Source organism: Phyllostomus discolor, chromosome 1 (assembly GCF_004126475.2).
Source record: "Phyllostomus discolor isolate MPI-MPIP mPhyDis1 chromosome 1, mPhyDis1.pri.v3, whole genome shotgun sequence".
NCBI lineage: Eukaryota > Metazoa > Chordata > Mammalia > Chiroptera > Phyllostomidae > Phyllostomus > Phyllostomus discolor.
The window spans coordinates 210,878,471-210,899,013 of record NC_040903.2 but is presented as its reverse complement, the minus strand read 5'-3'; the positions used below and the strand labels follow the sequence as shown (position 1 = coordinate 210,899,013).

The 20,543-nt window shown below is 59.3% G+C and overlaps 1 protein-coding gene across 1 annotated transcript; it reads right to left on the bottom strand.

Annotated features, from left to right (window-relative positions):
• Positions 1–4,111: 4,111 nt before the first annotated feature.
• On the bottom strand, positions 4,112–19,081 carry OTUB2 (OTU deubiquitinase, ubiquitin aldehyde binding 2). Its single transcript, XM_028506323.2, has 6 exons — positions 18,853–19,081; positions 10,472–10,567; positions 9,042–9,160; positions 6,389–6,473; positions 5,609–5,803; positions 4,112–5,073 (listed from the first exon to the last, which is right to left on the bottom strand). Exons 1-6 carry the CDS (start codon positions 18,853–18,855, stop codon positions 4,864–4,866), a joined length of 708 nt encoding a protein of 235 aa, XP_028362124.2. The 5' UTR covers positions 18,856–19,081; the 3' UTR covers positions 4,112–4,863.
• Between the last annotated feature and the right edge of the window lie 1,462 nt (positions 19,082–20,543).

Sequence of the window (20,543 nt, the reverse complement as noted above, 5' to 3'; positions counted from 1 at the left end):
GCTGTCAGTCCCCCGGCTGCAGGAGGCACATGGCGGTGTCCCACCCCACCGGGCAGTGTGGATGGAGCAGGAGGCCGGAGCGTTGCAGACCACTGTAAAACCATGTCTGCCCGGGTCCTCAGCATTTGTTCCTGCTTTCCCCCAGCGGAACCCGTAGCTCCCTACCGCTCGCCGGCAGCTGCTGTTTTGTCTGACCCGCCCCGGGAGGCGGGCCGGGAAGAGGTCACCATCCCCAGGTTCCGAGGGGGCACAGGCTGCTTTAATGTGAGACACACCTGTGTGTGAGGTTGTCAGGACCTGGTCCCAGGCCGTTTCTCTGGCCTCGCCTCTCTGCCCCCTCCTCTGAGACAGAACTGGTTGCTTCCCGTGCCCCCATGCGCCCCTTCTCTTGTCCTGAGCCTTTGCATAACCTTTCCCTGGCCCGATGCCTCCCCCATCCTCGGGCACTGCTTTGTGTCCTCTGGGTCCCTGAGGGCCCTGGAGAGTGTGTGTGCCCGCTGTGGGCTCCCGAGGCGCCCTGCTCACCCCCCTCATTCAGTGCTTGCCGCACTCGTGGTGTCTGCCGAGCTCCTCGAGAGCAGAGGCTGCTGCGTTGCCCCTGCATCCCTTCCGCTCCGGTCGGAACCCGGTGTGGATGTGTGCCGAGGGGACCGGGTCCTCCCGTACCACCCCCGCTTTCTCTGGGCCGGCCTGGATGCCCAGCCGCAGTTGCCTCAGCCACAGGAGAGGCGCAGCTTCTGTGCGGCTGAGTCTGGGCTTCTGAACGGGTGTGCCCTCGGCCCCGAGGTCAGCGAGGTCGGCAGGGTGGCAGCAGCGTCCCTTCAGCCCCTTTGGGTGACTGTGACAGGATATTGGTCTGAACTCAGATTCAGCATCGTTGTGTGTAGACCGAGTACCGGGCCCTGCGAGGCACTGTTAGCTGGTTCAATTATCATTTCGTCTCGTCTCCGTCAGGGCCCTGAGACATGAGTCTTGGCATCCTTTTTTGTCGCTGAGTAAGCCGACACTGCCTAACACATCCATGGGGCCGCACGGCAGCCGGGCGGCAGAGCTGGGTGGGCCCGGAGCAAGTTCGGGAAATGGCTTCTGTCTCCGAAGACAGCAGTGTGGCCAGGGAACGTCTCCCCAGTGTCGCCAGTGACCCGGAGGGGAGGATGCAGGAGACGACAGCCCTGGGCTGTGAGGTCCTCTCCTGAGTGACAGCCCTCAGACGATGGCGGGGGACTCTGTTTTCTAAATAAGCACGGGGGTTCCGGGAGGCTGGAGTCCCTTGGCAGCCCCTGGGCTGTGAGCGGTCCCCGGCTACTTGTCACAGGCCAGACAGATCCCCTACTGTCCGCTGACACCCTGCCCTCACTCCTCACAGCAGGTCTTATTGATTCGTTTTGCTGGGGTAGCATGTTGATGGCGGGGTGGGGGTGGTGTTAAAAGATGAGGCCGGCCTCCCAGGCACGTCTGCCCTCTGACCTGAGGAGGCGAGGCCTTGGTGAGGCCTGAGTGAGGGTCCTTGGACGCCTCCAGCTCCAGGGCAGGGCGTCCTGAGCATCCGTCTGGACCTTCTGCTCAACAAGGAGCGGAGCGCCACCCCCAGCCCACTCACGCGCAGCCCGCGGGTACCAAATACTAACAAGCCAGGACAGAAGTTGTCCGGGAATCCATTTTAAAGCTAGGGAATGTTCTCGCCAGCTGCCCTGGGAAGCTGTAGGGCACGGGTGGCAAACACAGGCCCTCCGCCTTGTTTTACCCGCCCGACACCTTGTTTCTACCAGCAGCAGCGCCGAGCTCCTTGCCCCTAGTTAAGGAGCAGCGACGTCTGTACAGTCCCGAGTTACATCCGGGCCTCTGAAGGCCACCGCTTGGCTGATGTGGCCCCCGGTGAAAAGGAGTTTGACACCCCTGCTGGAGGGCCTAAGGCCCCAGAGCGGCCACTCAGAGCCACAACCCCCGCCCCCATCTCTGCCCAGTAAGGGAATGTGTGTGGTTCTTAGGTCTCTGTTGGGGAGGTTGCAGTGCCACTGGCGAGGTGACATGCTCCCCCACCGCGCAGCACCCGCCGCCACCCTTGGGAAGGGCGGGCTGGGCCCGTGCCGGGTGTGGAGCGCTCACACTCACTACATGTCGGGTCTCGTTGTCGTTTCCACACACAGTCCCGTTCCCCTTGAACCGGTGCCCTGAGTGTGCAGGCGTCCCACTCACGTGGGACCCATCGGGGCGGAGGGTCTCGGCCAGGTCACGTAGCTAGTGAGTTACAAGGTTGGGATCCAAACCCAGGCCGCCTCAGGAGGTAATTTATGCTCAGACAGGGACCCGGTCCAAAGCAAAGACAGTTTGTTCTTTTTGTTGGCAAATATTTCCACTGATTTATAACCTTTTCTTTGGAAAGAAAGTAATAAATACGCAGTTGTGAACTTGCAAAGCAATAGTCCTCCCACCTTTTGGTCTGGAGAGGGACGGCTCCACGGGGTGGGGCGGGGAATTATCCGGGGAGAGCGACTGTCAGCGTGACTGGGTTTCGACAGTCGGTCTGTGCCTGACTCAGATTTTTTGACTTCCTGATAGTACGAAAGTGCGAGGCACACATTCAGCGGAAACCGTATCTGAATTCTGAACTTTGCTCTTTCCCGGGCTGGTGAAACGTGGTGAGAGGCTCTGCTGCGATGTGGCGGCGGCGTCAGCGAGCTGCAGCTCCAGGGCAGCCGCGGGCTCAGGCGGGCAGGTCGCTGGCACTTTCGGGATGCTGTGTTTCGCTTTCTCATCCCACCCATCTACCTCTCCTTCTGCGGAGAAGAGAAAGACGGTTCTCGAGATGAACCTCAAGGTAGCTGCCCAACTGTCGGCCGAGTCTTCTGAGCACGTGTGAGGTAGGCTAGGCTGAACTGGGGTGCCCAGTTGGTGAGGTGAATTAAATGCACTTTCCACTTGAAATACTTGCAACGCAATGGGTTTATTGGGACATAACCCCGTCTTCAGATAGACGGCCACTCGCGTGAGAGTTCCACTGCATCCTGCCACTCTCCCTCTGCAGTGCTTTGCCGTAGAGAGAGGAACTGGGCCCGCCTCTCTCGGGCACTCTGGCTCTAAGCTGGCGGGATCTCTCCTGGGACTGGGGTCCCACATGAGCACTGGTGGGCCCCAGGCCTGGAAGCACAGTGCAGGTGAGTCTCGGAGGGGACTTCTCCAGCCGGTCTGCCGGAGAGAAAACTGCTTTCGTGAGCGCTACACAGGCCACATGTGCAGAGAAGTGGCATCTGGTGCTGCTTACGCGGTGCCAGGGCATCTGGCTGGGGGTGGGGATGCCGATACCCACACACTGTGTAACACGTCCCCCCTCCAGTGTACCGTCACAGAGCCCACACTCCTGCCCACAGCAGGGCAGGACACTGAGGTAATTCAGACGTAAGGGTCAGATTTATCGTCCAGTGGAAAAGTGACGTGTCACTCAGTCTGAGCCCTTGGGTTCAAGTTCCAGCCAACGGCAGGACAGGAACCTGCGTCCCTGCCTGGAATTCAAGCACCCTGGCGCGACCTTCGTGTCGAGGACTTGGAGCGGCCTGCCCCCCAGCCCTGTGCGCAGTCTGGCCGGCGGCAGACACGCCCCGCGGCGCCAGCAGGTTCTGACGCATCCCGGCAGAGTGGGGCCTGGGAGGAGAGGGCCTTCGATGGAGGGAGCAGCACACAGGGCAGCCCCGCGCCCTTGCGTTCTGTTTCCTCCCGCAGAGCAGGATCACATGCTAGCAGAGCCCCAGACCGGCCGGGGCTCCGTGAAGTCCCGGGGCAGCCCGGTGAGGCTGTTACGGGGCATGTCCAGGTGGATGAATGAGGAGACCGCCAGCCAGGGCTCTGGACTCCCGGGCCGTCTCCACCACAGAAGTCCCCCTCGGTGCCAGCGTCTTCGGCCCACCCGTGTTCTTCTCCCCCGCCTGACCTCTCGCCAGCCCGTACACCGAGCAGCAGCCAGGTGGGGAGGGGAGGAGAAATACTGCAGCCTTGTGACACTCGCCCGTTCTGCTCGGCTGGAGTCCGGCTGCGCATGCAGCCAGAGCACCTGGTTCTCCCTCCAGAGTGCGCTGGGGATGGACGCACAGCCGCCAGCTGCCAGGTTCTCCTCTTCCTTGAGCAGTGGTCCGGGCGGGGCTGGCGGAGGAACCCTGAGTGGCCGGGCAGGCAGTCCTGGCCCTGGGAGAGGTAGAGGGGCCCCGACAACGTGAACGTCCCGCTCAAGTCCGCTTTCTAGGCTTTGGCATAAAAGTCTCTTTTTCCTTCTGAAGTTAGGGGTGAGAAAACACTCCCGCGACAGAAGTTTGGAACCACGTCGAAGCCCGTGCATCCAGGCTGGCCGGCGCTTCACCCAGCCGCCCACCAGAGTCCAGCCCGACAGGTGGTTAGAGCTGATTCGTTTTTATAGAACTTGTACGTCGCTTAAGACAGTCGACCTTGAGCTTTTCCTCCCTTAGAGAGAGGCGCTGCCCGTGGTGAAAAGGCTGACCAGAGGGCCCCGGCTTGTTTTTGTACAAAAATAGATGTCGGCGCTGGCGGAAAGCTCCGGCGACGGAGAAGCAGGCCCAGGGAGGGGAGGAGACTGACCCGCGGTCTCAAGGGACCTGGGGCAGAGCCGGGGGGCCCTGGCCCCCGAACCCCGAGTTAAAGACCATTTGGTCCCTTATGAAAACAAATACTAAAAATATCGCCCAATGACCGCAGTCCCTAATCGGTAGGCCTCATTCCCAGGGACTCTGCCCCAAAAGTCCGTGTGCGCTGGTTTCCAACTACAGTCTAACCCGCTTAAAAAAATTGAAAAGCCGCGACGTTCCATTCAGAATGCAGTCCCCGTGAGGGGCACAGGCTCCACTTCGTGGCCTAAAATTAATCACGTTTATCGGCTGCGTAAAGGATGTTGTAGTGGGAAGTTTTATAGAGCAGGTACACGGAGGGGGCGGCCGCCTCGGGGAACACGTGGTGGTTCAGGGCCGTGTCCGTCTCGTCCACGTACTCCACCTGCAGGGCGATGTTCAGCGCCTGCGACAGGGCCGTGATCTGGATGTGGTCACACTCCGTGGCCATCGGCTCCACTTCCTGCGAAGGCCACAATGAGAGAGAGAAAAAAGAAAGAAAACCGGTTTAGGAAGGAGGCGTGGCAGAGGGCCCGTGGGAAGCCACCCCCTGGCTTCCGTGGTCCCGGGTCAAAGCACGCCGGCCACTTGGCTTCTCCGGACGGCCGCCGGCGGGAATGAGGCCTGGGGCTGGGTCTGCGCAGGGCGCCCAGCGTTTAAATGTCGGCGAGGGGCGAATACCGTACACAGTCAACAACACACATCTCGGGGCAGATGTGACTCCTTCATTATGTCACGGTCTCGTCCAAAGCCCCTTGTCTCAGATGGGAAGTCGGAGGCTGGGGGAGAGAAGCGACTTGCCCAGAGCCACACAGTTCGGGCAGCTCGAGCAGGGCCGCCTCTGGCTGCCTCGGCTGTGCCCTTGGAACTGCAAACACGGAGCCCTGCCCCCGTGCCCCGGTGGCCGGGATGCCGGTGCTCCAGTCTCCCCAGCAGAGGGAGGCGCGGAGCCCGGGGCTGGAGCCCAGGCCCCGAAGCCCGAGGCCCCGAGGACCTACGTGAGCGCAGAAGTCCTTGATGTCCATCTCCTCGTCGATGAAGTGCCGGAAGAAGTCGGCGCGGTTCCTGATGAAGGCCGAAGTGAGCAGGCGCAGGAACTGCACGATTCTGTCCGAGGCGCTCTGGTCGTTGAACACCCTCAGCAGGCTGGACACGGAGCCGTCCTTCTCCACCAGCTCCACCACACTGTAAAACTGGCCCCCGCAGGTCAGCCAGGGCGGGCACGGGCCCACACCGCCCCTCCCAGGGCGCCCTCCCCTGAGCTGGCACTTCTAAATCTCCAAGTCAGGGTGCCGAACTCCATCAGTCTGAGATCCCCCCCAAAGCTAAGTCACGGGGTAGAGTACAAACACTCTAATGGGTGACTTGGCCCGGAGTCATGTCTAGCAAACTGCAGTTGGGGTCTCCCCCCACCACTCTCAGGCCGAGATGCTGACTTAGGGAGTCAGGATGGAGAGGTTCCCCCTCACCCTCGTTCATGGGGTCAGGGGGTGGGCTGGAGAGGAAACGGCGGGAAGGAGGTTGGGGAGGAGTTTCCAGCCTGAGAGCTACCCTAAGCAGTCGCCTCCTCCCAGAAGGAGGGCAGGGCCCCTCCCCGCCCCCCACGTCTCTACAACCAGGAAGCGGCTCTCAGTCCTTCCCCGGCCGCTGGCCAGGAGAAGCAGGGGAGGCTGGCAGAGCCCAGAGCCACGGGCTGTGAAGGCAGCACACCCACTCCTGTCTGCCCTGCCAGCGTGAAGGGCCCCGGTCCCTCAGCCAGCGTGCCCAGGGCAACTCACAGCATTGAAGAAGTTTCGGAACCTGTGCTCCTCGAAGCCGGCGGCCAGGAGGTCGTTGGGGGTCTGCAGTACGCGCTCTTTGAACCTGAAGGGGAGACTGGTGCTCACTGGGGAATGTCGGGGAGCGCCGCAGGGACTGGCGGCAGCCACCCACTCCAGCCAGCTGTGCCCAGCACAGCGAGGAGGTGGACGTCACTACCGGGGGGAGGGCCTCTCTGCCTCGCACGGCACCTGTGTGGGGGCCACACCGGGACCTGTCCTGTCCTCACGGTGCACGACCCCGGGACAGGGTATCACACCAGTGTCATGGAGAGGGAAATGAGGTGTCACCACCTGCCCGAGACAAAGGGCTCTTGGCTCCGTCCCTCCTTCCTGTCCCTGGGGCTCATCACCAGCTCCGGTCTAGGCCACACCTAGGCTTCCCTTGCTCCCAGCTCCTTCTGCACAGGGACCCCCGGGGACCCGCCACAGCCTCTCCCTCAGCACCGGTGTCCAGGACGGCCCCCCGCCTAGCTCACCGGCCCCACGCCACGTGCATTTTCCCTCTCCCCACCCACAGCCAGGGAACGGGGGTTTGCACTCATGAGAACTAGTTGTGACACTCTCAAGAATTCAGCCAGCTGTTATTTAAAATCAAGTTATATAAACTCGAAATCATACAAAGTGAGGTTAGGCCAGGGGCAGGAGGCAGTGGCCGTGCCGGGGGTCAAGGTCAGTTGTGTCACTCTCGGGCCTTGGCTGAGGGCTCCCCACTGTGTGGTGTGGGCGGTGCAGATACTGTGAGGGTCTCTCTGGTCACTGTCCCCGAGAGGCGGTGGGACGAACAGCTCTGCGCCCCCTCGCCCAGCTCTCCTGCCCCCGCCCCTGAACGCCATTGCATGCCGCTCCTCACCAGTGACTGCCGCCCGCACCGTGCCGGGGGCACTGGGGACACGGCAATGAACGAGACACGGGGCAGACACCCAGGCCAGGGCGCGCGCCCCCACGACGTGAGGGAGGGGGGTGTGGCACTGCGACTCTCAGCTGACACCCGCTTCCGTGTGACCTTGGGCTTCAGTGTGACCTTGGGCGGGTCGTTTAACCTTTCCGAAGCTCGGTTTACTCGACGGGAAAGTGGGGGTAACACCGGCCTCACTCATTCCGCTGCCGGGGTTGCGCACCCCCCTTGGTGGCTCACAGACATTCCAGACTAGGCACCCCCATACGGAGCTCCCCGCTCCACTCACAACACACGCCCACACGCCACGCGGCCCACACGCAGCCCGCGCCGTGAGGGAACCCCGCCGGCACTGACTCCACAGGCATCTGGAGTCTGACCGCTTCTCTCCTCGGGGTCTCTCCCTGAGCACCCCTCCCTGCTGCTCCCAGGGTGCGCCCCCCCCCCCCCCCCCGCCAGTGTGGACATTTAAGGTCCTTAGGGAGGCCCACGAGGCCCCACGTGACCTGCTCCCCTTACCGCTCCAACGCTCCCCGCCGCCGGACCAACCTGGCCACCTTCCCTGCCTGATTGTTTCCCACACGCATCACCATTCACCCCATCAAATACTGTCTGTCTCTCGCTAGGATATGAGCCCTAAGGCCGGGTGTTTTGTGTGCTGTTCACCGCTGCATCCCCAGCGCCCCACCAGGGTCCTGTGTGGCACCCCGCTGGGTGAGACTGCAGGGGGAGGGCAGGGGTGAAGGGGAACAGAGCTGGTGGGGCAGGGACAGAGACACAGGGGTGAGCTTTGCCAGCACTGCCATGCTCAGTAAAGACAACCTCCGGAACTAGGCAACATTATCCAACTCCCACTGATGGGGAAACGGGCTCAGAGAGGTCAGGTCACTTGCCTGAGGTCACACAGCAAGTAAGCCAAGAGAGTGAGGTCTGACCTCAGAGCCCAGGGCCTCTGCATGTCCCAGTTCTGGGGGACATGGCCGGTGGGGAGACCCACTCTCTGTACGGCCTCTTACCTGCAGGGTTGCAGGAAGGTGGGGGTGGGGAGTGACCTGAGATAGCTCACTGTCCGTCAAAAGGGGCTCAGCCCGTGGGTCATTCAGGAAATGGTATGAATGACTCACTCAAAACAAGGAACAGGTGGCTTAATTTCTATCCGCTTTGAGGTCATCTATACTGGGAACGGGAGAGGACGGCCTTAACCTGGCAGTTCTCAACCAGGCCCCGTACCTGCCCCCCCCGCCCCGACCCCCAAGGAGATACCTGGCGATGTCTGGAGACACTTTCGATTGTCACAGCTTGGGGAAGGGGGGTGGTCCCGGCAGCTCGCCGATGGAAGCAAGGGATGCTACTAAATGTCCTCCAAGCACAGGACAGAGGACAGCCCCAGGACGAGAGTGAGCCTGCCCCAGACGTCAGCAGGGCCACCACCGAGAAACCTGCCTTGGGATTTCTGCCGCCAGGGCCCTCAGACCAGCCCCGAGTGCTCAGGGACTGTTAGGTCCCGAGTGCCTTCCCCCGCTGCCGGGCTGCCCCGTCCTCCGACCCGGCAGGCTGCCGGGCACTGCCGAACATCAGCACGGCTGCCAGGCAGCCCTCCAGCTCACGCCCTGGGCCGAGCAGCCTGTGCCAAGGAAAAACCCTCGAGGAAGTTCAGCGCCGACGGAACAGAGACCGCGGCCTCCGAGCCAGGGAGCCCGCCCTCGGCCCACTCACTTGAGGGTCTCTCTGCTCTTCCCCAGCAGAGACTCCAGGTAGGAGTAGCCCAGGGCCCGGTAGAAGCAGTTCCCGTCCCCCTTGGTCTTGCGGATCGCGGTGAACATTTTGCTGAGTTCCTGTGGGGAGATCGGGAAACGTGGGCCATGTCTGCAGCGACACCCCCTCCCGCCGTGTCCTGTCAGGGCTGGGCCCCCGCCACCCCCAGGTGACCCCAGCTCCCCCACAGCCTGCCTGCCCCTTCTTCGCTGTCTCCCAACTCGCATTCATCCCACAGATGGAAACTCTGAGCCAGTCCCTGTGCCCGGCACTGGGGGTGCCTGGGGGTGACTGGGGGCCCCTGGCCTTGCCCTCAGGCTCTCTATGGTCTGGTGGGGTGAGGGTGGGGGTGCAGCCAGGAGATCTCGGCAGGAGGACAGCGGAAGCACGGGGCAGGCGCTGGGGGTGGCTAGGAGCAACGGCTTTTACACCAGCCTTCGGAAGAGGAGCAGGAGGGCTGGGCGTGGTGCGGGTGGACAGCACCAACGGAGGCGGAGACGGGTTCAGCGTGGCTGCGTGGTGGGCCGGGGGCTGCAGAGCCAGCTAGAAGCGCCTTCTCAGACATAGGAAGCAGTCTGGCCCGCCCTTCAAATATGCCTCAAAAGCTGTGGTCCCCTCGTGACACCCCTTTTTTTGCATCCCCGCTGTCTCAGTCTCCCTCTGAAATGGCCTGGAGTCCCCTTGGCTGCCTCCCTCATGAGGCTCCAGTTCTAGCAGCAGAGACAGTTTCCAGCAGGTCGTGCAGTCCCTTCTCACCACGGACGAGAGGGCTCGGAGCCCACGGGCCCACCGAGGCAGGCCGGCAGGGAAGGACGAGAACGCCCCAGGGGACACGAGAGTCGGTGTGCTGCCCCGTCCGTCCTTGCTCCTGCCCCAGAGACGTCCTGCCAGGGCGCAGAGAGAAGCAGCTGCCTGTGAGCTGCACCTGCTCTGCTCTGGCAGACCCTCCGGCAGCCCCGCTGGAGCGGGCTCTCCCTCCGGGGTGGTGACCGGTGCAGCGGAAGTGACCAGACTGCAGGGACCACATCCCAGCTCGTTCACGCACTAGCTGTGGGGCCGTGGGCCTGCTATTTAACTTCCGTGCCTCGGCTTCCGCAGCTGCAAACGTGGACAATGCAAGCACTGACCTTCCAGGTTGCAGTGAAGTTTCAGTGGGTAAATAAAGCACGTAGGATAACAGTGCCCAGCTTAATTATTTTTCTTGTTTTGCAACTGAAGGATTTCTCACGAAGGCAAACGCCCAGCATCAAAATATTCTGGGAGCCCTTTCATTTGCCCAGGAACCTGGTTCACATGCTAAGCCTTTGAACCTGCAAACTGGCACCGTCCCCTTGGCTCCCGACTCCGGCCCGTCTGATCTAGGACCCACTCTTCCCGACCCTTGGCCTCACCTGGATTTTCCTCTGGTAAATCCTGTTTTCAGGGTGATCCCGGAGGATTGATAGAATGTCACATTTTTCCGATATTAGGTTGAAAGATGTTTCACTCTGAAAGACAAAGCAGCAAAGCTGTGACAATTTCAAAAGCAACTGATGGGCCTTCGCCACTGACAAAGCCTCTGGACTGCTGGCTGCCCGACACAGTGACCGTGAGCTCCTCACAAAAGGCACGTGTGGCGTGACGAGGACCCTGCACGCCACGTTCCCGGGACAGGGAGCCAGGTGCGCCCCATCACGGAGAGGAACCATCCTGTCACTGCGGAACAGATTCCTTTTATAGAACACAATGCCTCAGCCCTAGTGCGCCTTCATGCTGGAGCGTGCCCTGTCCCTCTGTCTCCTCTGTCCTCCCCGCCTCACTCAGACATTCCTTCTTAAATCCAACAGTTCCCGAACCTCCAGCCCGCACCAGGCCCAGGCTAGAAACACGGAAGCGGTAACACCTGGCCAGATGCACCACCTACTGGTGGAAGTTCACATTGCAGCCCAGCTCGGAGTCTAGGTCAATTCCTACCCAGAGGGATTTGCCTCCAGGCCCAGAGCTGAGAAGTCCTCTGGCCCAGAGGGAGCAGGTGCCACGGAGCCAGGGAAAGTGCAGGAGATAGATCTGTCTGAATAGCCAACCCCCTGCAGCCCTTGTCTCTGGCTCACGTTTTTCCTGCCCAGACTCGGGGCTCGCACAGGTGGGAGATGCACCTGGGCCTCCGACCCATCCCAGGGACAGCTCTGATTGCAGCACAAAAATAATGTAATTGAATTGGAGTTAAAGCCACTGGTAGTTAACAACTTAAAAATAGGGTACCCTGACTTTCGGCCAAGATGGAGGCATAGGTGGACACACTGTGCCTCCTCGCACAACCAAAACTAAGGACAACAAAAATTTAGAAACAAAAAAACAACCAGTACAGAGAGAGAGAAATGAACCATATGGAAGTCTGACAACTCTTCATCCAGACCGGTAAGAGGGGCGGAGTTGGAGGCGTGCAGGGGCGGTTGATGGACCAGTGGCAGACCCCAGGTGCGGGAAGCAGCTGGCCGTCTGCAGTCACACATTCACACGCAGATAAAGCAGGTGAAAATGGGCAGTGACGCAGACGGCGCAACCTAGGGCCCCAGCGCCGGGAAATAAAGCCTAAAAGCACCGACTGAAAACACCTGTGGGGGGTCGAGGTGCTGGAACAATCTCCCAACCTCACAGGAGAGTTACTTGGGGAGACCCCAGGGTCCTAGAACATACACAAGCCCACCCACCTGGGAGCCAGCACCAGAAGGGCTCAATTTGCTTGTGGGATGTGGCAGAGGGGACTGAAGTCCTAGAGAGGGCAGAGAGAGAGCAGAGCAAGCCCCGTGGTTCCCTCTCAGACCTCACCCCCAGATACAACGTCACAACCCAGCGACTGGGTTGCCTGGCCCTGGTGAATAACTAAGGCTCCGCCCCTCAATACGTAACAGGTGTGACCAGAACCGCCCCCCCAAATGGCTCAAACAGAACAAATCAAAACCCCACAGCCAATACTTTTAAGCGGCCAAGAGATAGCCAACCTATCAGATGCACAGTTCAAAGCACTGGTGATCAGGATACTCACAGAATTGGTTGAATTTGGTCGCAAATTAGATGAAAAAATGAAGGCTATGCTAAGTGAAGTAAAGGAAAATGTACAGGGAACCAATAGTGATGGAAAGAAAACTGGGTTTTAAATCAATGGAGTGGACCAGAAGGAAGAAAAAAACATACAATCAGAAAAGAATGAGGAAACAAGAATTCAAAAAAAATGAGGAGAGGCTTAGGGACCTCCAGGACATCTTTAAACATTCCAACATCCAAATTATAGGGGTACCAGAAGGAGAAGAGGAAGGGCAACAAGCAGAAAAGTTATTTGAACAAATAATGAAGGAGAACTTCCCCAATCTGGCAAAGGAAATAGACTTCCAGGAAGTCCAAGAAGCTCAGAGAGTCCCAAAGAAGTTGGACCCAAGGAGGAGCACACCAAGGCACATCATCATTACTTTAGCCAAGATTAAAATGAAGGAGAGAATTCTAGAAGCAGCAAGAGATAAGGGGACAGTCACCTACAAAAGAGTTCCCATCAGAATGTCAGCTGATTTCTCAAAAGAGACCTTGCAGGCAAGAAGGAGCTGGAAAGAAGTATTCCAAGTCATGAAAGGCAAGGACCTCCATCCAAGATTGTTCTATCCAGCAAAGCCATCATTTAGAATGGAAGGGCAGATAAAGTGCTTCTCAGATAAGGCCAAGTTAAAGGAGTTCATCATCACCAAGCCCTTATTGTATGAAATGTTAAAGGGACTTATCTAAGAAAAAGAAGATAAAAAATGTGAACAGTAAAAAGACATCAAACTCACAGTTATTAACAACCGCACCTAAAACAAAAGTAAACTAAGCAAACAACTAGAACAGGAACAGAATCACAGAAATGGAGATCACATGGAGGGTGAGCCACAGGGGAGTGGGAGGAGGAGAGAGGGGGAAAAGGTACAGAGAATAAGTAGCATAGATGGTGGGTAGAAAATAGACAGGGGGAGGGCAAGAATAGTACGGGAAATGTAGAAGCTGAAGAACTTTTGACACATGGACATGAACTAAAGGGGGGGAATGTGGGTGGGAGGTGGTGTGCAGGGTGGAGGGGAGTGAAGGAGGAAAATGGGACAACTGTAATAGCATAATCAATAAAAAAAAGAAAAAAAAGATTAAATAAATGGAATAGGGGGCCCTGGTGCCTGCACACGACCCAAGGAGACAATTCTCACGCATTTTTGCAAGTGGAAATCAGTTTTGACAGACCGCCTCCGACCACAAGAGCCTTTGCAGGGCAGCCTCCTGGGCTCCTGACCGGCTAGACCTGACTTCAGCCAAGGCCACCTTGCTCACGGTGGAGCCTTTTTTAAAATCCTCACCCAAGAGCATTTTTCCCCCACTGGTTTTAGAGAGAGAGGAAGGGTGAGAGGAAGGGAGAAAGGGAAACGTGGATGCCAGAGAGAAGCACCAATTGGGACCAGGGATCGACCCAAAACCTAGGCTTGTGCCTGGACCAGGAATCAAACCCACAACCTTTTGGTTACAGGATGACGCTCCAACCAACTGAGGCACACGGGCCAGGGCTCACAGTGGACCCTTTGATGTTACGAAACCCTTTCCATCTGGACAAATGTGTCTGGATTTTGGACAACTAGGTTTCTGCACAGCTCACCACCAGAAGCACCAAGTGACCTAGGGTTACCCCTGTCTCCACACCAGTAAGACTCCAAACTGCTACCCAACAATGAGCTCCCGTGGCCCCGTTTCCTGCACCCAGCATCCGGGACAGAGGAAAGGGCCTGCAACTAGGAAAGAGCATTTCTGGGGCCTGGATGCCCCTACCCACCAAAGTGTCCAAAGCCACAGGGGCCTCCCTTGGCACAGGACGGCTTGTCAAACCCTCTGAGACCTTCTGTCCACCTGACTGGTTCCCCAGGGCCCAACGCAGGGCCTGGATCAGAGCAGGGGGCGAGATGTTTGTTGAATGAAAGAATAAAAGCTCCCTCCCTTCTGTACCCACTCACCTTCCGGGAAGAGACTCCACCTGGCCCTTGCCCACGCCTCATTGTCACTACCCGATGGCTCCTCAACAGCCAGGCCCCGGGCTCACACACCTGCCTATAAACCACCAATACGCCCTTGGTGACTCCGTGAGCATCCTCCAGCCCAGGCTCCGAGGCGCTGGCAGGCCTCTCACGGACCCCCGGGGCCCTGGGGGCAATGCCAGGGCTGGGCCAGCCCAACCTCCCTCTGGGGCTGCTCTGCAGGGCTGCCCTGGGCTGCGAGTCACCTCGTTAAACAGGCCCAGCCACCCCGAAGCCACACTCATGGCGTGGCCTGACCTCCAGCTACCAGCTCCTTCCTGGTAGAGGCTAGAGCCTCCAGCCTCACCCGCCAGCACGGCAGGGCCCAGAACCTGGCCACTATCCCCTCCCAAAAGGTCCCTGTCACTTCCAGAGGCTCTCAGGGGCTCCAGCCCTGGCCTTGCCTGCCTGGGGCTGGGGTCTCCAGAGTGGGCCGGTTCAGGGACTGAAAGGAAATGCCATTACAAATGTCTGCTTGCGAGGATGATGCAGAATATACAAATATGTGGAATGATCAAAACATTTTTACTGGGGTGAGTCATCAAAAATATTTGGAGGCCAAAGATTTAGGAAGCCGTAGAGCCCTGAATGAGTTTCCTCTCGCTGCTGTAACAAATTAGCACGGCCCAGGAACTGGAACAACGTGGACTTACCATTACCTTGTGACTCTGAATGCCCCAGGGGAGAACCCCTTTCCTTACCTCGTGCAGGTTCCAGGGGCTGCCTGCATTCCTTGGCTCACAATCCCTCCTTCCTTCCACCATCACGGCTCCTTCTCACTCCGACCCTCCTGCCATCCCCCTTATAGGGACCCCAGCGACTGCATCACTGGCCCACCTGTGTGATTCAGGGGATCTCCCCACCTCAAGACCCTTAACTTCATCGCACCTGCAAAGTCTCTATTGCCTGCGAGGTTCCCTCGTCACAGGTCCCTGGGATTAGGACGGGGACATCTTCGGGGGGCTATTACTCAGCCCACCATCCAAATGCCCCTTCTCTGCTGTCCAGTTCAGAAAATAGGGAAGACCCTGCACCTGGGTCCCCAATGGTCACAGTCATTGGCTGGCCTCCTTTCATTTGATGCCTGAACTTGCACAGCCTCCTGCTGACGGGCCCTTGGAACTTGTCCCTGGCTCTGACCTCTCCCTGGAGGTCTGGCCTCAAACAGCCACCAGCCACTGGCAAGTCTGACCAGCACCCCTGAATTACTGCGCCCCCCCCCCCCAATGCTCTCTCACGCCACTCCTGCCTCCCCTCCCAGGTGTCCCCAGCTCCCCCAAGGGTCCCTGCAGCCAGCAGGGCTCACGCCAGAGGCCCAGGAGTCCTCTCTCCCCTCCTTTTCTCCCCTGTTAGCTCTGCTCCCAGGTCCAGCCTGAGCTGCCACCAACTCCACCCTCCATGGAGGCTGCCACAGGGTCCCCCACTGGCTCCTGGTCTCGGCTCCTGTCACCACTGTTAAGCAGCCAGGGCAGGTGCTTAACGTGTAAGCCCGCCCACAGCACGCCCTGCCTCCATACCCCCCAGTGGCTTCCCTCGACCTGGGGAGGGCAGCCCCCCAGGTCCTACACCATCTGGCCTTGCTCACCTCACTCTGCCTGACCTCCAGCCACATGACCCTCAATGTGTTCCTCCGACGGGACGCACGCGTTCCTACCTTGCAGCGTCTGCACCTGCTCCTGCCGCTGCCTCTTCACGTGACTCGGGTGACGTCACCTCCTTGGAGAGGCCTTCCCTGACCACCCCGCCTCTACTGCCTTGATTGGTCTTATTGCTTCTGAGCATTCTCTGGCATGCGGCTTCCCTCCCCGACTTGCATGCTGTCTGCCTCCCTCCACTAGAACGTCAGCTCTGTAAGGGGACCCAGTCACGTCTGCCTGTCGTGACTCGATCCCAGGTGCCTGGCACCCAGTAATGCTCCGAAGCAGCATGCTGAGCGGATGGCTGAGCGGATGGATGGGCTGGTCTCAGTCTGCAGCCTGGCCACCGCCAGCCCTGCATCCACTCCTTTGCCAGAGAGATCATCAAAGTCAGCCGTCTCTTGTCAAAAATCGGTATGCTTCTCCACATTAGCAGAATACAACCCTACCCCACAGCATGGCACGTGAAGCCCCTTACAGTTCCACCTACTTTCTAGACTCCACTCTCCTGTCCCCCCCAGCTCCCTGTACCCACATGGACCACCCCCTTTTCCTAGCACGTCCCGTTCTTAACCAGATTTCCAGGCCTTCGAGCATGCTATCCCACCCTGCCTGGAACGCACCCCTCCCGTGGCCCTTCCTGAAGGACACACCCTCCCACACCAGTTCCGACGCCCTCCTCCGTGAAGCCCTGCCAACCCTCCTGCTCCCCCAGAGGGCGCTGGCTGCCCGCTGTGCCCCCGGAGCCCTGGGTCAGACTCCTCAGGCCATGGCCCGTGGCTCAGGAGTTGCTTGTATCCAGCTCTGTCTTCACCAGCAGGCAGCGGCTCCTGGGAGAGGGCAGGCAGGCCCTGGTCCTTCTCATCAGTGCCCGGCACAGGGCCTGACCAGATTCCTGCTGGGGTCTTGTCTGACAAACGGAAGGACACAGCCACCGCAGGGCCCTGGGATGTGCTGCTCGCAACCGACACTCCTTCCTTCCCCCGGCGCCGCACGCACTGGCAGTGAGCCCGAGACCCTTCGCTGCCTGCAGCCCCCACCAGTGGCGGCTCCGGGCCCGGTCCTCACCCCAGCCCCCCAGGGGTTCTGTGTCTTCTTCCTGGGGCCCTTCCTCATGCTTAGCCCATGACTTTGAAATGGAAAAGGAAAGAAAACGCTGTGTTTTCCAGAAGCATTCTCCTCTGTGCACCACACACACACACACACCACCATCCATCCACACCATGCAGCCCAGGGGCCACCATGGTGCCTGGCAAACAGCAGGTGCTCAATAAGTGCCAAGTGAATGGACGAGAACAGACCCTGCACATCCTGGGCCCCCCATGATTTGAGAGGCTTGGGCCTTGGGGACGTCCTGCTCAGTGGGTTGCTCCCTTCATCCCTCTCCGAGGCGCCCAAGCCTCCCAGTGACCGGGTGGGGGTTTGGTGCTCCTGACCCACCTGCATTCTAGGTTCCGGCCCCATGAGTCAGGGCAGACGGGGCCAGGGGGTGATCAGAGGTCTCACGGTGCAGCACAAAGATCAGAAGTTGGGGTTCCAGCCCCCACAGTCCCTGCTGTTTAATGGTGGCAGAAGGCATGCCAGCGTCCGGCTCCAGGGTGGCTAAACCCATTATTACCCCACCTCAGGCCACCCCCTCGTGGGTGACGCGGGAGCACCTGGGCCCCTTCCAGGAGCGGCAGAGAAAGGTACACATTGGGCACTGCAAGCAGGAAGCTGGTGCTTCCAGATGCCCCAGAGGCCTCAGCCATACCCCAGCGAAAAGCTGGTTTGTCCGGGACAGCTCTGGCGCAGGTGACCCGGCTGCCCGTGCCACACCCAGAACATGTGGGGCCATGACCTGGCCTTGACCCATGACCCTGCCCCCCAGCACCCGGGAAGTGGTGACCCATTTCCATGCCCAGATGTGGGAGGGAAGGGGCCAGGCACAAAGAACCAGGCACCTTGCACACCTACTTCCAGGACTCTGTCGTCAGAGGAAAAGCTGCGTCACCTCATGTGGCCTCATAGCAGCCCACGGCACAGATGAGCAGAGTGGTATCAGGGAGGGGATGGACCAACCACCGCCTGTCAGCTTCCCAAGGGGTTGAGAGGGGATTTGAACTCAGGCTGTGTGACCCAAGCCGCCATAAGGGTCACCCGCCCTTACACTCTACAGGTTCCCTGGAAGAGGGCGGTCAGGGTGAAGGGTTTTAGGCAGTTATACCCAGTCCCCTGCAGATTGCCCCCCCCCCCCAAGTGGGGAAGGCCCGCTGATGTCACTGGACTATGAGTCCAGAGCCTTGGGTTCAAGTCCCAGGTCTACTACTGTCAGTCCCAGCCCCGTTCCTGTCTGGGCCTCAGTTTCCCCACCTGCTCAGGCCCTAGGTTTGGCTCAGCTCAGAGGGGCCCTGGAGCCCTTTCTGCTCAGACAGGACTCTGAACCAGGGCTCCCTCTAGTCTTCGCTTAGCTCTAACACCTGATTCACCTGCCTCACAACTTGAGGCAGCCTCTGCCCGTGAGTCCTAACTCCAAACACCTGCTGCTGATGATCGCCGGAGAGACCGTTCAGGGACCCGGCCATGCGTGCCCCCCATAGGGTCCACTCGTGTGCTTGGGATGGGGGTCTCTGATGGCTGAGCTGCAAACTGGGGGATCCTTAGCAAAGAGGGTGCAACTCTTAGCCCTAGAGCAACCCCCCCCCCCCCCCCCCCCCGTGCTGGTCCTGTTCCAGGGCACCTACCTTGCGCCGGCAGGGTGGCACCCTTTCGACACCTCAGAGGAACGCGCCGGGAGTGGGGGTGGGGGGTAGAGGGGCCGAGCTGGGTCCCCTGTGCTGAGGATCCATGGGGGACGGCAGGGTGCGTCCCGGGCCCTGTAGGGCCTTACGAGGAAGGACGGGGCGGGGGGCGGGGGCCTCCAGCATCCCTCACGACTCAGCACTCCCGGGGTCCTAATGCCACGGGTCCGGCGGTGGGAGCTGAGCCTCGCGCCCGAACCTAGTCCCGAGAGTGCACGTGCGCCACAGCGGCGACCCCGCCTACCTCGCTCGCCCCCTCCCCTTTCTGCTCTCCCCGTCTCTCCCCACGACCACTGACCATAGTGACCGGAGCTGTTGGGCCAGGTCCCGCCCCAGCGAGGAGCGATCCGGTGCGGGAGGGCGCCGCAGGAGTCACTGGCTGGTTTCGCCGATGGGTCTGGCGGCGGGGGCTTCGAGGACGTGGGGGCCAGGGGAGGAGAATGCACCCGACCGCTCCGAAAACCAGAGCTGAGACCTCCACTGTGTCCCAGCAAGACACACGCCCCGCGATTGACGTCTGAAGCGAGCAATCAGAGGCCGGAGCACTAAACGTCACAGAAAGTGGGTGGGACTTCACGCGCCTTCAGCCTATGCTTTTGGGTCCATTTAACAGGGTACGCCCCTCTTTTAAAGACACAGAAAGCTTTTAACTAACGAAGGAGTTAGCACAATATAGAAAGAGAGGTCTTCATTTGTAAAGGCCAAAAGGCTTTTGACCAAAACTGCAAATGGAGGTCTTCTGGAAGCGTAGCTGGCCCTCATGGATTCATAAAGGAGGTCATAAAGTATAGTTTGCTCAGGGTCAGAGGATGAACACTTAGAGAACACGTGTCCAAAACACTGACTGTCTGGCCCTGTGTAGCTTCTAAATAACATTTTATCCCCCTCCAACTCATGAACCAGTAGGTTGCCAGGCACTCAATTAATGTTTCTGTAGTTAATGGATTTCCCGAGTGGTGGCTTCCGGACCTCTGGAATTGCGCGGTTGTATCTCAGGCACGGACTGTGAACCAGGTTTGTGACTCACGCGGCCAGCTCGTTACTACTAAATATCAAACAGAGGAATATGTGTCATTTAAACATTTACTCACCAGCCCTTGAGGCACATTGTTAGGTGTTTTGGAGGAGGGGGAGAAGGTTTGTGGGGAAAGGGACTACAGAGCATTACAAGCGCCCTTTACAGGTGTTAATACTTCCAGGAGCAGGTACTGAGCAGTTCCCCACCCAAGTCTCACCGCCCTGTCCCCAGGCACCCGGGGCTAGTCTCTAGGGCAAACCGACACCATCTTCCAAGTGCATCAATCTACTGGGTGAGTAGGGTGGGGCCAATGGAGGCTCAAGGAGCAATAAGACTGATAGCTAATTTTTACTGAGCACCTACTGTGTATTAGGCACTATCCTAAACTCTCAACCTATATTATCTTTCTTTCTTAATTTCCTCACCTCTGCTTTATGAGGGCAAATTCACACAGCACACAGTGGGGGTCAATCCAGGCAGCCCTATTCCAGAGCTGGTTTTGAAGTCACCAGGTATGTGACTGCAGGAGGGGTAGGGGTGGGCACTGGACTCCCCTCACCCCTAATTGCTTTGGGAGAGCGTCTGCACTTTGTGTTTTACAGCCTAGGAAGCCAGAGGGGTGACCCAGGCAGCCCATGCTGCTCACTCACCTATAGGAAGTGGCCCAGCTGGGCTGGATCCCCGGACTCCTGACTCCTCACCTAGCACTCACTCCAGGCTGTGCTAGGCTTCGCTTGGCAGAAGAATGACTGAGTCAGGTGTGGTCACGTGGGGTGCAGATGAGGAGTCTGCTGGGAGAGAGAAGGGAAGTGCTTGTGGAGGCATTGCCTGGGGCCTGGTCTCAGCCCACACCCAAGGCATTCGGGGTCCCCAGGAGGAGGATCCTGAGTGAGTTGAGGCCTCTAGGGACCCTTGTGCAGGATCACACCAAGCCCTGGGCCCGAGGCCCACTCTCCTCCCTGCACGACCCC